This window comes from Staurois parvus, unplaced genomic scaffold (assembly GCF_062004578.1).
Source record: "Staurois parvus isolate SC_StPar_1 unplaced genomic scaffold, SC_StPar_1.0 ptg000849l, whole genome shotgun sequence".
Lineage (NCBI taxonomy): Eukaryota > Metazoa > Chordata > Amphibia > Anura > Ranidae > Staurois > Staurois parvus.
This window is the reverse complement of record NW_028318645.1, coordinates 167071-184598: the sequence shown is the minus strand read 5'-3', so window position 1 is coordinate 184598 and position 17528 is coordinate 167071. Positions and strand designations below refer to the sequence as shown.

General features: G+C 45.9%; 2 protein-coding genes across 2 annotated transcripts in view; both read right to left on the bottom strand.

Moving 5' to 3' along the window:
• Positions 1-17528, bottom strand: part of LOC149443548 (uncharacterized) — a 99575-nt gene that overhangs the window by 23922 nt on the left and 58125 nt on the right. The window lies entirely within an intron of this gene.
• On the bottom strand, positions 1906-5661 carry LOC149443550 (uncharacterized). The gene is made up of 7 exons (XM_089655563.1): positions 5618-5661; positions 3605-4022; positions 3391-3488; positions 3074-3301; positions 2790-2993; positions 2473-2700; positions 1906-1914 (listed from the first exon to the last, which is right to left on the bottom strand). The coding sequence occupies exons 2-7, from the start codon at positions 3687-3689 to the stop codon at positions 1906-1908; spliced, it is 852 nt and encodes a 283-aa protein (XP_089511689.1). The 5' UTR covers positions 3690-4022; positions 5618-5661.

Here is a 17528-nt window from a genome sequence, read left to right as displayed (position 1 = left end):
TACATAAGGGGGGGATATGATCTCCATGTATAATAAATAAGGGGGGATATGATCTCCATGTATAATACATAAGGGGGATATGATCACCATGTATAATACATAAGGGGGGATATGATCTCCATGTATAATACATAAGGGGGGGATATGATCTCCATGTATAATACATAAGGGGGGGATATGATCACCATGTATAATACATAAGGGGGATATGATCTCCATGTATAATACATAAGGGTGGATATGATCTCCATGTATAATACATAAGGGGGGGTATGATCTCCATGTATAATACATAAGGGGGGGGGTATGATCTCCATGTATAATACATAAGGGGGGATATGATCTCCATGTATAATACATAAGGGTGGATATGATCTCCATGTATAATACATAAGGGGGGGTATGATCTCCATGTATAATACATAAGGGGGGATATGATCTCCATGTATAATACATAAGGGGGGATATGATCACCATGTATAATACATAAGGGGGATATGATCTCCATGTATAATACATAAGGGGGGATATGATCACCATGTATAATACATAAGGGGGGATATGACCTCCATGTATAATACATAAGGGGGGATATGATCTCCATGTATAATACATAAGGGGGGGATATGATCTCCATGTATAATACATAAGGGTGGATATGATCTCCATGTATAATACATAAGGGGGGGTATGATCTCCATGTATAATACATAAGGGGGATATGATCTCCATGTATAATACATAAGGGGGATGTGATCTCCATGTATAATACATAAGGGGGGATATGATCTCCATGTATAATACATAAGGGGGATATGATCTCCATGTATAATACATAAGGGGGGGATATGATCTCCATGTATAATACATAAGGGGGATATGATCTCCATGTATAATACATAAGGGGGGGATATGATCTCCATGTATAATACATAAGGGGGGATATGATCTCCATGTATAATACATAAGGGGGGGATATGATCTCCATGTATAATACATAAGGGGGGATATGATCTCCATGTATAATACATAAGGGGGGATATGATCTCCATGTATAATACATAAGGGGGGGATATGATCTCCATGTATAATACATAAGGGGGATATGATCTCCATGTATAATACATAAGGGGGGATATGATCACCATGTATAATACATAAGGGGGGATATGACCTCCATGTATAATACATAAGGGGGGATATGATCTCCATGTATAATACATAAGGGGGGGATATGATCTCCATGTATAATACATAAGGGGGGATATGATCTCCATGTATAATACATAAGGGGGGATATGACCTCCATGTATAATACATAAGGGGGGATATGATCTCCATGTATAATACATAAGGGGGGGATATGATCTCCGTGTTTAATACATAAGGGGGGATATGATCTCCATGTATAATACATAAGGGGGGATATGATCTCCATGTATAATACATAAGGGGGGGATATGATCACCATGTATAATACATAAGGGGGGGATATGATCTCCATGTATAATACATAAGGGGGGGATTGCTGTAGGAAAGTCCTGGATTCTTTCTTGGATACACAGAATATAAATGTTATATCCAGTTATAGGGAAAGTTGATCCAGGGAATTTCCGATTGCCTCTCGGGGGGTCAAGAAGGAATTTTTTCTCCTGCAGGAGCAGATTGGATCGCGCTTTGCTGGGTTTTTGCCTTCTGGTGGATCAGCTGTGGGTGTCGGATTATAACTTTTATTTTTAATGGTACAACTAGATGGAATGTCTTTTTTCAGCCAGACTAACTATGTAACTATGTAGGTCCCACACTGCTGCCTCCCATCTCCTGAGACTGCACTCAGTGACTTGGGTCTGAGACACTACAGACATATCCCTCCACCCGGACAAGTGACAAATACTGGGAGAATTGCTATGTCACCTCCATGAGGAATAAGATCAAAAGAACATGTCCAGGTGCCTAGGTCTAGTAATGTTTACAGTGAAAATGAACATTTTCCTGCCAGCTGAACCCCAGAACCTCCATAAATCCAGTCTAGAGACATAAATTGTGTCTGCAGCACAGAGAAGGAAGATTATCCGAGAGAAATCCAGGAATACAGGACGGGGAACACAGCTCAGGAAAGTGACCAGGGGATTACAGGCTGATATCACCCAGTCCCCGCCCTACTCTGGACCAATCAGTGAGCAGTATGGGTGGAGGAATGGATTTAGTGTTCATGACCCACCTGTGCTGATCTCTGTAGGAGTGTCCTCCTCTATAAATGTCCCCGTTATTCCATCCTCCTCCATAGACTGCTGATCATCCCTCACATACGCCTCTTCTTCTTCTGCTTTCACCTCAAATTCTATATCGATTGGATCTCCACTCTAAATCAAGAAAATGGGAGAAAATATCATCTGTAAAATATAAGGTCACATAAAAAACTCCACACATCATCTTTACAAGTCCATATTCTAGATGCTTCATCCCACCAACCTTGTAATAGTGAGGGATGGTGTGACCTTCCTGTGTGGAATCCCGGGAATACAGAGGACGGCGACATCTCTCTGGTGGGTTCCTGTAGCTGGATGACTCCACCATGGTGTCCTGGTACAGATCTTTGTGTTCTTTTAGAAGCTCTGACTCCTCCATCCCCCCATCCTCATCCTCCTCCTCTTTTATCTCTTCTTTAACCTCAACTTTAGGATCTCTCAGGTTTCCACTCTGAATATATAATAAAAATGACATCAATGGTAACAATGCAGATAATGTACAGATCCTAATGATACTATCAGTGATTGTTCCTCATCTACCTGATGGTGAGGAATGGTGTGACCTTCCTGTGTGGAATCCCGGGAATACAGAGGACGGGGATATCTCTCTGGTGGGTTCCTGGTATTAGGTGGCTCCATCATATCCTTGTGTCCTTCTGAAAACTCCTCCATCACTCCATACTCCTCATCCTCCTCTTTATACTCTTCTTTACCATCAATATTATCATCCCCGAGGATTCCACTCTAAACATTCAAAAACAAATTCAATGTAACAAACACCCTTGAGGAACAATCACTAACAGTTATGATTTATACACATCTACCTGATGATGTTCTGCATAGTTGTGATCTTCCTGTGTGGAATCCCAGGAATACAGAGGACGGGGACATCTCTCTGGTGGGTTCCTGTAGCTGGATGACTCCACCATGGTGTCCTGGTACAGATCTTTGTGTTCCTTTAGAATCTCTGACTCCTCCATCCCCCCATCCTCATCCTCCTCCTCTTTTATCTCTTCTTTAACCTCAACTTTAGGATCTCTCAGGTTTCCACTCTGAATATATAATAAAAATGCCATCAATGGTAACAATGCAGATAATGTACAGATCCTAATGATACTATCAGTGATTGTTCCTCATCTACCTGATGATGGTGAGGGATGGTGTGACCTTCCTGTGTGGAATCGCGGGAATACAGAGGACGGGGACATCTCTCTGGTGGGTTCCCATGACTGGATCCATCTGTAGGAAACACACACACTGACTGAATCCATTGTTTCTATGTGTTTATCAGATGATGGGGGATCTAGGTGGATCCTCCGTACTGCTCTCTCCTTTACAATAAAGTCTCCTCTTACCCGGTGATGTGAGGGGCGGCTGATTGTCCATCATGACGTCCTTGTAGAGATCCTTGTGTCCTTCTAAATACTCCCACTCCTCCATGGAGAAATAGACAGTGACACCCTGACACCTTATAGGAACCTGACACACACAATGATACAGTCACCATCCAGACACATCCCTTGTCTGTTACTGGAGAATGTCCCAGAATTCCCGGCACCGCTCACCTCTCCTGTCAGATGTTACAAATAACATGAATAGTAAAATCAAATGATATTCCCAGAATCCTCCTCACCTTTCTGGTCAGGTCTGTTTTAGTGAAGCCCCACTTCAGGCTGAGGTATAAGGAATTCTGACATCATTATATTACATTCAAGAGCAACAGTTCTGCTTTGGTTGTGAGTATGTAAATGATCCGCCCACATCCTAAGAGCACTGCAAAAAAAGAACAAATAGCTGGATGGAGGACAATGGTTGGAGGAACTGTGAGGTCAGTGTGATGTCATAGGATTCTCTGACTCTGGATGGAGGACAATGGTTGGAGGAACTGTGAGGTCGGTGTGATGTCATAGGATTCTCTGACTCTGGATGGAGGGACATTGGGAGGAGGAGCTGTGAGGTCGGTGTGATGTCATAGGATTCTCTGACACTGGACGGAGGGACATTGGGAGGAGGAGCTGCGAGGTCAGTGTGATGTCATAGGATTCTCTGGCTCTGGATGGAGGGACATTGGGAGGAGGAGCTGTGAGGTCAGTGTGATGTCATAGGATTCTCTGACTCTGTATGGAAGGACAGTGAGAGGAGGAGCTGTGGGGTCAGTGTGATGTCATAGGATTCTCTGACTCTTGATGGAGGGACATTGGGAGGAGGAGCTGTGAGGTCAGTGTGATGTCATAGGATTCTCTGACTCTGGATGGAGGGACATTGGGAGGAGGAGCTGTGAGGTCAGTGTGATGTCATAGGACTCTCTGACTCTGGATGGAGGGACATTGGGAGGGGGAGCTGTGAGGTCAGTGTGATGTCATAGGATTCTCGGACTCTGGTTGGAAGGACATTGGTAGGAGGAGCTTTGGGGGGCGCTCTGTGAGGTTTCTGTACACAGAATTTTGTCTCCTGGGTGTGTCCCACCTTTCCTAAACATGAAAGATGAACTTTGTCTTTGGGCTTTGCCAGGACACATCATATTCCTGTGATCTCCATGTACTCCGGAGACTTTATTGATCACATTTTATCTGAGACTGGGATCATTCTGGAATAATTGATTCATTAGGACATTCACTACATAGTTCCATAGTTAGTCTGACTGAAAAAAGACAAAAGTCCATCCAGTTCAACCATAAATAAAAGTTATAATCCGACACCCACAGCTGATCCACCAGAAGGCAAAAACCCAGCAAAGCACGATCCGATCTGCTCCTGCAGGGGAAAAACTTCCTTCCTGACCCCCGAGAGGCAATCAGATGACATTTTTCCCTCTTTATCCTATTTGACTCTAAACAAAGACACAGATATTCCAATCCCTCTAAATATCCCCCCATCCCCCGCCACTAATAAGTGTCATATAATCCATTAGTATAGACTGATGAGGTGAGAAGGTGACACTTCTCCACAATGAGGAGAATGTTCCGGCCCCGGAAGTGGGGGAATGGTCTGCCCCTGAAGGGGTTAATCTGGGTTCCCACACTATGTATGTGTGTATCATCATCTGCTGGAGATAAAAGACGTCACAGTGACTATGGAGGAAGAGGACAGACATGACCATGGAGGAAGAGGACGGACATGACCATGGAGGAAGAGGACGGACGTGACCATGGAGGAAGAGGACGGACGTGACTATGGAGGAAGAGGACGGACTTGACTATGGAGGAAGAGGACGGACGTGACGATGGAGGTAGAGGACAGACGTGACTATGGAGGAAGAGGACGGACGTGACTATGGAGGAAGAGGACGGACGTGACGATGGAGGAAGAGGACGGACGTGACGATGGAGGAAGAGGTTACTGGGTGTAAATAGAATATAACATATTACCTCTTCTGCTGCCACTTCCACCAACGTCTCCTCTCTACTTCCTGTCTGTGCCTGACATCACTTCCTGTCTGTGCCAGGTATCACTTCCTGCCTGTACCTGACATCACTTCCTGTCTGTCTTCCATAGAGACTTCCTGTCTGGGTAGAAGTGAGATCCCCACCTTGTGGAGCTCAGATCAACTGCAGCCCCGAGAATCATCTGGTAGTGTGACCCCGGCCTTGTGCTGGGTGTGTATGGACTGTAGATCCTTATAGAGGGGTCACCTCCACTCCCACCAAGGGGGACAGAAATATATGACTGCCTAGTCCAGCTTTTCTCAGCCAGGGTTCCTCCAAAGGTTTCTAGGGGTTCCTTGAGAAAAGAACAATTTCTGTCTCTCAGTAACATCTGACATCAATGATCTGTAAGGGGGTAGTCTTCACACTGATGAAGTATTAAGAATGTCCTTCTCCTACTGACCGCTGATATAAGGGGTCCTTTTCCTACTGACCACTGATATAAGGAGGTCCTTCTACTGACCACTGATATAAGGGGGTCATTCTACTGACCACTGATATAAGGGGGTCCTTCTACTGACCACTGATATAAGGGGGTCCTTCTACTGACCACTGATATAAGGGGGTCCTTCTCCTACTGACAACTGATATAAGGGAGTATTTCTCCTACTGACCACTGATATAAGGAGGTCCTTTTCCTACTGACCACTGATATAAGGGGGTCCTACTGACCACTGATATAAGGGGGTCCTTCTACTGACCACTGATATAAGGGTGTCCTTCTACTGACCACTGATATAAGGGGGTCCTTCTCCTACTGACCACTGATATAATGGCGTCCTACTGACCACTGATATAAGGGGGTCATTCTCCTACTGACCAATGATATAAGGGGGTCCTTCTCCTACTGACCACTGATATAAGGGGGTCCTTCTACTGACCACTGATATAAGGGGTCCTCCTACTGACCACTGATATAAGGGTGTCCTTCTACTGACCACTGATATAAGGGGGTCCTTCTCCTACTGACCACTGATATAATGGCGTCCTACTGACCACTGATATAAGGGGGTCATTCTCCTACTGACCAATGATATAAGGGGGTCCTTCTCCTACTGACCACTAATATAAGGGGGTCCTTCTACTGACCACTGATATAAGGGGGTCCTTCTACTGACCACTGATATAAGGGGGTCCTTCTCCTACTGACCACTGATATAATGGCGTCCTTCTACTGACCACTGATATAAGGGGGTCCTTCTCCTACTGACTGCTGATATAAAGGAGTCTTTCTCCTACTGATCACTGATATAAGGGGGTCCTTCTACTGACCACTGAAATAAGGGGGTCCTTTTCCTACTGACCACTGATATAAGGGGGTCCCTCTCCTACTGACCACTGATATAAGGGGGTCCTTCTACTGACCACTGATATAAGGGGGTCCCTCTCCTACTGACCACTGATATAAGGGGGTCCTTCTACTGACCACTGATATAAGGGGGTCCTTCTACTGACCATTGATATAAGGGGGTCCTTCTACTGACCACTGATATAAGGGGGTCCCTCTCCTACTGACCACTGATATAAGGGGGTCCCTCTACTGACCACTGATATAAGGGGGTCCTTCTACTGACCACTGATATAAGGGGGTCCTTCTACTGACCACTGATATAAGGGGGTCCTTCTACTGACCACTGATATAAGGAGGTCCTTCTCCTACTGACCACTGATATAAGGGGGGTCCTTCTCCTACTGACCACTGATATAAGGGAGTCATTCTCCTACTGACCACTGACATAAGGGAGTCATTCTCCTACTGACCACTGACATAAGGGAGTCATTCTCCTACTGACCACTGACATAAGGGGGTCCTACTCCTACTGACCACTGATATAAGGGAGTCATTCTCCTACTGACCACTGATATAAGGGAGTCATTCTCCTACTGACCACTGATATAAGGGAGTCATTCTCCTACTGATCACTGATATAAGGGGGTCCTTCTCCTACTGACCACTGATAAAAGTGGGTCATTCTACTTACCACTGACATAAGGAGAACCTTCTCCCATTTGTCACCAATAAGGGATCAATAAACGGAGTATTTGGAATGAGCTCTGGGTTTGGACTAAACCCATGTCTGTACAGAATTTGGCTTTTTGGGGGGTCAGATATTTACTGAACTAAATAGGTATTCAGCCAAGTTGATGGGGTACAGGCTGGTGAGGGGTACAAGATGGCCAGTCTTTGTGCTAAGGCAAGTACAGACATTAGTGCTGCACCCTAAGTTGTCTGTAGATGGTCTTCTCTCTCCTATCTCTTCTCCTCACCCTCCAACATGCTCTTACTAACTGTCCTTTTTGCTGTGATGTCCTCTCTCCTCCCCACAACCTGCACATATCACCCTCACTTCTGCCCTCTCCATATTACAGCACTTCTCATCTCCTGCTCTTTCTGAGCCCAGATAATGTCACTGCCTCCAAATCACTGTGGTATCTGCCCATGAATAAATCCTGCTCTCCCCTCACCCTACTACTAACTTTGCCCTAAACCCTGGCCCTCCACTTTCACACTCCCACCCACAGTACCAGCAGTGTCCCTTCTCTGGCACCAGCTGTAACCCTCAATCTCTTATCTCATTTCCCATCCTTCCAGGACACGGCTCCCCTTCTATGTGCCCTGTGGAATGCCGTCTCCAACCAACTTGCCTCTGTCAATGACCTGTTCCTCGCTCACTCTCTCAACCTACTTGCTATAAGGGCTCATGTACACGGGGCATTTGGAAAACTCTTCTGAATGATGGAAGCTGACTGCTGGAAAATGAAGCTTAAAAACCATCAGTTTAGCCGCTTTTGCATACCGTGTTTTAGCTGCGTTTATGCACCTTTGTGTTTTAGAAGCGTTTTTAAAAGAGAACTCAGGAGACCTTCCAAAATGCCCAGAAAAATAGTAAATTCACTAAAAAAGGCCACTAAAATACTGCAGGATTTATTTTTTCAAGTCATGAGGTATTTTAGTAGTGAAAAGCATGCATTATTGTTTCAGTTGTCAGCGGGATTCCCACTGATAACTGACAAAATTTAAAAACAAATAGCTTGGGGTTCCCCCACAATCCTTTCCAGACCCTTATCCGAGCATGCGGCCCAGCAGGTCAGAAAAGGGGGGGACAAGCGAGCGCCCCCCTCTTGAACCATACTAGGCCACATGCCCTCAGCATGGGGTGCTTTGAGGTAGGGGGAGCTTCCCCCCACCCCCCCAAAGCACCTTGTCCCCATGACTTTACCATTAAGATCAACAGCTCAACCATTGGTCCCTCCCCATATGCCAGGGTGCTAGGCATAATCCTAGGCTGACCTCTCCTTCAGCTAGGGTTGCCACCTCATCCCTTTTAAAACCAAACACATTAATTACACAGATTCTGTGGCTGATTAAGGTGGTAATTAAACTCACTTGGTGCCTTATCTGCATTAAATTAGCCTCAGAACCTGTGTACTTAATGTCTTTGGTTTTAAAGGGATGAGGTGGCAACCCTACCTTCAGCCCCCACATCCAATCACTGCAGCCTCAACCTTGTTGGAATTTGCCCCTGAATAACGATACCACAAAACAACTTATCCACACCTTGGTTATATCCCACCTTGATTACTGCAACTCCCTCCTCACTGGCCAGGTTAGTTACACAGGTTAGTGGAAGTATCAACTTCTATCAGTGGTCAGTAGGAGAGAGACCCCCTTATATCAGTGGTCAGTAGGAGAGAGACCCCCATATATCAGTGGTCAGTAGGAGAGAGACCCCCTTATATCAGTGGTCAGTAGGAGAGAGACCCCCTTATATCAGTAGTCAGTAGGAGAAGGACCCCCTTATATCAGTGATCAGTAGGAGAGAGACCCCCTTATATCAGTGGTCAGTAGGAGAGAGACCCCCTTATATCAGTGGTCAGTAGGAGAAGGACCCCTTATATCAGTGATCAGTAGAAGGACCCCCTTATATCAGTGGTCAGTAGGAGAGAGACCCCCTTATATCAGGGGTCAGTAGAATGACCCGCTTATATTAGTGGTCAGTAGGAGAAGGACCCCCTTATATCAGTGATCAGTAGGAGAGACCCCCTTATATCAGGGGTCAGTAGAAGGACCCGCTTATATTAGTGGTCAGTAGGAAAAGGACCCCCTTATATCAGGGGTCAGTAGGAGAGAGACCCCCTTATATCAGGGGTCAGTAGAAGGACCCGCTTATATTAGTGGTCAGTAGGAGAAGGACCCCCTTATATCAGGGGTCAGTAGGAGAGAGACCCCCTTATATCAGTGGTCAGTAGAAGGACCCCTTTATATCAGTGATCAGTAGGAGAGAGACCCCCTTATATCAGTGGTCAGTAGGAGGACCCCCTTATATCAGTGGTCAGTAGGAGGACCCCCTTATATCAGTGGTCAGTAGGAGGACCCCCTTATATCAGTGGTCAGTAGAAGGACCCCCTTATATCAGTGGTCAGTAGGAGAGAGACCCCCTTATATCAGTGGTCAGTAGGAGAGAGACCCCCTTATATCAGGGGTCAGTAGGAGAGAGACCCTCTTATATCAATGGTCAGTAGAAGGACCCGCTTATATTAGTGGGCAGTAGGAGAAGGACATACTTAATCTTCATCATCAGGAAGACCGCCCCCCCTTAACGTTTATTGATGTCACTTATTACTGAGAAAGAAATTGTTAATTCCTCAAGGAACTCCTAGAAATCTTTGGAGGAACCCTGGCTGAGAAAGACTGGACTAGGCAGTAATATATTTCTGTCCCCCTTGATGCAAGTGGAGATGACCCATCTATAAGGATCTACAGTCCATACACACCCAGCACAAGGCCGGGGTCACACTACCACTTCTACCCAGAAAGGAAGTATCTATGGAAGACAGGAAGTGATGTCATGTACAGACAGGAAGTTCCATGTGGTATGAAGTAGAGTGGAGACATTGGTGGAAGTGGCAGCAGAGGAGGTAATAAGATGTTATTTCCTATTTACACCCAGTAACCCCCCGTCATGCCCATCCTCTTCCTCCATAGTCACTGTGACGTCTTTTATCTCCAGCAGATGATGATACACACATATATAGTGTGGGAACCCAGATTAACCCCTTCAGGGGCAGACCATTCCCCCACTTCCGGGGCCGGAACATTCTCCTCATTGTGGAGAGGTGTCACTTTCTCACCTCATCAGTCTATACTATCAGATTACACCACTTTTATTAGTGGGGGGATGGGGGGGTTTATTTAGGAATATGTATGTGTTTATTATTATTATTTAGGCATTATATAGCACCAGTGCGCAGTGCTTTACAATATAAAGAGAGACAGTACAGCTACAATACAATCAAAACAAGAGGATTAAGAGGGCCCTAATTGTAAAAATAGGGTGGCACAATCAGTACAAAAGGTTATAACTGCGGGGGATGGGCTGATGGAAGGGGTATCTATTTGGAGTCATGATAAGCTTCCTTAAATAGATGAGTTTTCTGGGATCGCCTAATGTCAGCCAAAGTAGGGGATAGCCGGACAGACTGGGGTAGGGAGTTCCAGAGGATGGGAGAGGCTCAGGCAAAGTCCTAGAGATGAGCATGAGAGGAGACAATTGAGCTAGAGAGCTGGAGATCCTGAGTGGAGTGGACGGTTTGGGTGATACCTGGAGACAAGATTGGTGATGTAGGACGGGTCAGAGTTGTGGATGGCTTTGTGTGTTGTTAGTTTTTTAAATGTATTTAGCTTGGCAATTGGAAGCCATTGGAGGGATTGGCAGAGAGGAATTGCAGACACTGAGTGGTTGGTAAGGTAGAGGAGTCTGGCGGCAGAATCCATGATAGACTGAAGAGCAGATAACCTATGGAGAGGTCGGCCAATGAGAAGGGAGTTGCAATGGTCAAGGAGAGATAGAACAAGGGAGTGAAGGAGTAGCTGGGTGGTTTTGTTGGTTAAAAAGGGGCACATTTTAGAGATGTTATGGAGGTGAAGTCTACAAGCTTTTGATAGTGATTGGATTTGGGGCCAAAAGGATAGGACAGAGCCCAGGATTATACCTAGTACCCTCATGTGAGGGGAGGGACTTATAGTTGTATTATTGATGGAAAGGTTATGTAGGAGTGAGCAAGGGGAGGGAATATTCTTAGTAGGGATCCACCAATACCGATACTAGTATTGGTGCCGATACCCAGTACTTGTACTTGAAAATACTCCCGATACCTTAACTGATACTTTGCGGTGCAATTTGCATTAATGGACACAATTTGCATCGCAAAGATTAGCATGTGATTTGAACAGGAATGCGATTCTTGTGCAGTTTCCCCACTTCTCATGCATGAACCCAGGTTTGCATAGCATGACTTCACACAGGAGGGGTTCAGGAAACCTCTGCAGGCATCCCATGTAGAGTGTCACTGTTAGGAGAGGGGAGAAAGGGGCGGGGATTTGAAATCTTCTCTCCTCTCCTTGCAGCAATGACAGTTCAGGCTAGATGGCATCTGATTGGTCGGCGGCTGTAGCCAGGCTAACATTGACAGAGATGTAAAGTCACCAAGAATAATAGTGGGTATTTCAAAGGAGAGAGAGTCGGGTAGCCAGGCAGAGAATTTGACAAATATAGTGTCTCAAAAGAAGGGAGGGATAGAGAGTGAGGGGTAGGGAGGTGCTCATTGGGGATAGAAGGAATCCAACTCCACCTCCTTTCCAGCCACTAGGTCTGGATGAGTGAGTGCAGAAGAGGCCACAATGGGAGAGGCAGAGTCAGATTCTTGATGCCAGGTTTCAGTTATGGCAAATCTGTTAAAGCAATGGGAGATAAAAAGGTCATGGACAGATGTGAGCTTGCTACATCCTGACCTGGTATTCCAGAGGGCAAATGAGATTGGGGGATGGTTTTTGGGAGCAGGGGGATAGAAATAAACTGAGTAGATTGCGGCTGTTACCAGAGGAAGAAGGGTGACGGATATGGGGTTTGCAGTTAGAAAATGTCCGGCCAGCCAGGATGGGGGGAAATGTCCCCAGAGATTAGGAGAAGGAAGGTGAGGAAAGTAAGATGGGAGCGGGCTGTATATGAGCGCACATATCTCACTGCCTGGTGTTTGTGTCAGCATGAGGGTTCAGTATTTGCAGGGGGTGATGGGTGCAGTAATAGGGAGAGGGTAGGAGTGAGGGTGATATGTAGAAGCTGTGGGGTGGAGATGAGGGGTAAAGTATGGACAATTGGAGGACAAAGACTGTGAGAAGGAAAAGTAGAGGGAACATATTAGTGGGAATCAGACGTCATAGGAAAAAATATGAAATGTTGCTTTGTTTTCCATCCTTCCAGAGTTGAGCTGAGGTCTTGTGTCTTCAAACAGCTTTCCTTGTCCTGTTTTCATTATCCTGGGGCGGTAAAACTGCGACAACACTCATGAGACACACTCATGAAAGAAAGATGGTGTCCACCACTAGCCCGTCTGCCACTTCCCCATATGCTGAACTATATTTATAGGGAGATGGGGATGGCAAACATTTGTCACTTGATGAAATTAGGATCTGATGACACACACTTAAATGGGAGGGGAAAAGACCAGATACAGGCCAAAGTCATAAAAGGGATTGATTCTTTGATTACCAAGGCAAAAAGGAGGATGGATATTGCATGGGGACATTTCCCATATAGCAAAGCAGTGTCAATGAGCAGTCATACATGGCATGGAGGTGTGTGGGTGGAGTACAGTACAGGAGGAGAACGGATGGAGAGGTACAGAGAGAGAAGTACAGGAGGATGGGTACAGGTGGAGAGGTATGGATGGAGATGAACAGATGGATATTGCATGCAGACATTTACCTGAGAATGAGCAGAGAAGACATGATGAGCAGAAAGCGATAGAAGCGGCGATAATACTGTGACACTTGTACAAAAATCACTCAGGATAGAAACATATTGTCTGTGACTGACCCCCGTACATCTTTATTTTATAAGATTCAGAGGAAGAAAGAGAGAAAAATGTCATTTGTAGTGAAAGTCCTAATAAACCAATTTCTCCATAATGATCCCAGTCTCAGGTATTCATCCTAAAATGTGATCAGTAAAGTCTCCTGAGATCACAGGAATATGATGTGTCCTGGCAAAGCCCAAAGATCAAGTTCATCTTTTGGTTTAGGAGAGGTGGGATGCACCCGGGAGAAATGATTCTGTGTACAGAAACCTCACTGACCTCACAGCTCCTCCTCCCAATGTCCCTTCATCCAGAGTCAGAGAATCCTATGACATCACACTGACCTCACAGCTCCTCCTCCCAATGTCCCTTCATCCAGAGTCAGAGAATCCTATGACATCACACTGACCTCACAGCTCCTCCTCCCAATGTCCCTTCATCCAGAGTCAGAGAATCCTATGACATCACACTGACCTCACAGCTCCTCCTCCCAATGTCCCTTCATCCAGAGTCAGAGAATCCTATGACATCACACTGACCTCACAGCTCCTCCTCCCAATGTCCTTCCATCCAGAGTCAGAGAATCCTATGACATCACACTGACCTCACAGCTCCTCCCCCCAATGTCCCTCCATCCGGAGTCAGAGAATCCTATGACATCACACTGACCTCACAGCTCCTCCCCCCAATGTCCCTGCATCCAGAGTCAGAGAATCCTATGACATCACACTGACCTCACAGCTCCTCCTCCCAATGTCCCTTCATCCAGAGTCAGAGAATCCTATGACATCACACTGACCTCACAGCTTCTCCCAATGTCCCTCCATCCAGAGTCAGAGAATCCTATGACATCACACTGACCTCACAGCTCCTCCTCCCAATGTCCCTCCATCCAGAGTCAGAGAATCCTATGACATCACACTGACCTCACAGCCCCTCCCCCTAATGTCCCTCCATCCAGAGTCAGAGAATCCTATGACATCACACTGACCTCACAGCCCCTCCCCCCAATGTCCCTCCATCCAGAGTCAGAGAATCCTATGACATCACACTGACCTCACAGCCCCTCCTCCCCCAATGTCCCTCCATCTGGAGTCAGAGAATCCTATGACATCAAATCAACCTCACAGCTCCTCCTCCCAATTTCATTCCATCCGAAGTCAGAGAATCCTATGACATCACACCGACCTGCTCCTCCTCCCAATGTTCCTCCATCCAGAGTCAGAGAATCTTATGACATCACACCAACTTCACAGCCCCTCCCCCCAATGTTCCTCCATCCAGAGTCAGAGAATCCTATGACATCACACTGACCTCACAGCCCCTCCCCCCAATGTCCCTCCATCCGGAGTCAGAGAATCCTATGACATCACACTGACCTCACAGCCCCTCCCCCCAATGTCCCTCCATCCGGAGTCCGAGAATCCTGTCCATCCAGAGTCAGAGAATCCTATGACATCACACTGACCTCACAGCCCCTCCCCACAATGTCCCTCCATCCGGAGTCAGAGAATCCTATGACATCACACCGACCTCACAGCTCCTCCTATTAATGACCTTCCAACCAGAGACAAAGAATCCTATGACATTACACTGACCTCATAGCTCCTCCTCCCAATGTCCCTCCAACCAGAGTCAGAGAATCATATGACATCACACTGACCTCACAGCTTCTCCTCCCAATGTTCCTCCATCCAGAGTCAGAGAATCCTATGACATCACACTGACCTCACAGCTCCTCCTCCCAATGTCCCTCTATCCAGAGTCAGAATCCTATGACATCACACTGACCTCACAGCTCCTCCTTCCAATGTCCCCCCATCCAGAGTCAGAGAATCCTGACATCACACTGACCTCACAGCTGCTGAAAGGATTGATTTTCTTATCCCGTCAGAGACCCCCGGTCTGTGGAGATATTCCTGGTTTATCAGCTTTCAATAGCTAATTCTTGCATCTCCAGCTGTTCTCTAATAGCTCTGGTCTCAGTATTTAGCAACCCCATGTCCTTAGAGTTCCTCTCCAGTATATCATCAATAATGTTTGTGTAATTATTTATTTTGTTCATGAGTGTTATTCCCCATCCCGTGTAGGTAGGGAACCATGACCAAACCTTATCCCCTGTAGAGAATAGATCTACCTTTTCTTGTTTGGTTTCCCTTCTCTGTCTCAGAGTTAGTTGGTGTTTTGGGTATGTACTGGCTTTTACCTGGTGTTCCTTCTGGTCTATAGCTGCCATGATTGGCACTAATTGGGCTACATAGCACCAGCCCTGGACATTACTTGGTATCCAAGGGTAACAGATCTTACCACAACAGATATAGGTATTGTTTCCCAAGGAGATCTGCAATTTTTGTATTGCAGAATGAAATTCAGGGGTGACAACAAGTGTGAAATAAAAAGTTTTCCAAACATAGTTTTTCCCACATTATCTTGTATCCCTTCTAAACTTTCATTCAGGACTCTACCATTTACTTGCCAGAGTTTCACAGAAGAAGTTCCATCCCTCCTTCCAGGATCAGATATATTTAATATGGACTGAGAGCACATTCCCTTTCCCTTGTGGGAAGTATTCCCCAGTCTAAAACACCAATCGGGGAGTTGAGTGACTCCCAGAGTTGGAAAAGATATGGTGGCATTAGAAGTAATATTGGTCAAACCAATACTTACATTCCCTTTTATTAACAAAAATATTTTGACTGGAGCGGTCAGAAGAGGAATTTCCTATGTGCTCGGATGTAACTTACTACATATCAAACATTTATCAGAACCTGACTTTTGAGCATAAGCAGATTTAAACTGCATCATCAACATTTTCCTGAAAAAGGATTCTTCTCTTCAAAACTTCTTTTTGACTTTCTTTCACTTTTGGTTATCTGGGTCTTATTTAAATCTAGTCCTTGGGGGTGCATGCGTGGCTGGTTCCCATATGGACGTGTAGTGTCATCCACTCCATCCAGCCGCCAGAGCGATCACGGCTCACACAGACCCCAGGGAATTCTGACCCCACAGTGATCCACCTCAGAGGTGCCTGAACCTCCCCAGACATGCCCCACAGGAGGAAAACCCCGGGGCAGCCGGGGAAACTGACTCAATTCTTCCCTGCCTTCACGGCAGGGATCCAAGATGGCGCTGGCGGCAGTGACATGAGAGACAGCAGGCAGCAAGGGGACTACTCTACCCAGCAACAAGACCACAGGCTGCGATATCCATTGTACCCAGGGGACCCTGGTGAGTTGTCTCCCCCTCTGTCCCCACCACAAGAAGCCCAGCCAAGTCTAGAATCAGATTGGACCCTGAGCAGCAGCATACATACCAGGCTCTCAGTGATTCACCTCCACAGATACACACAGACCTCCCTGTCATAGAGGCATTCCCAGCAACAGATCAACCAGTAACTAAGATATGCATGAAGAACATGCTGTTATCTCTCAAACAAACCCTGCATGATGATTTATCATCATCTTTAGTACACATCACTAGCGTGGTCAAACATCGAGAACAAAGAATACAACATATTGAATCCAAAATGGGGGACGTCATTATAGCGCACAATGATTTGATTGACGCACACACAGATCATACCTCGGACATTGAACAAATTAATCAAAAACTAACCGACCTAGAAGATCGTTCAAGGCGTAACAATATCAAGTTTAGGGGTATACCTGAAAGCGTCACTAATGAAGCATTACTATCCTATATACAACAATATATAAAATTCCTCATACCATCCATCTCTGATCTGGAACTGGCCATTGACCGAGCCCACCGTCTACCTAAACCATCATTCCTATCAGCTTCCATTCCTAGGGATGTCTTAGCCCGGATCCATTTCTACCACATAAAAGATAAAATGATGTTGGCGGCCAGAAATACATCTACACTACCACAGTCACATGCAAATATCCGGTTATTCACGGACCTCTCGAAGACCACGCTACTTAACCGCAAAAAGATGATTACCATTACTAAAGCCTTGAGGAACCATGGTATAGCA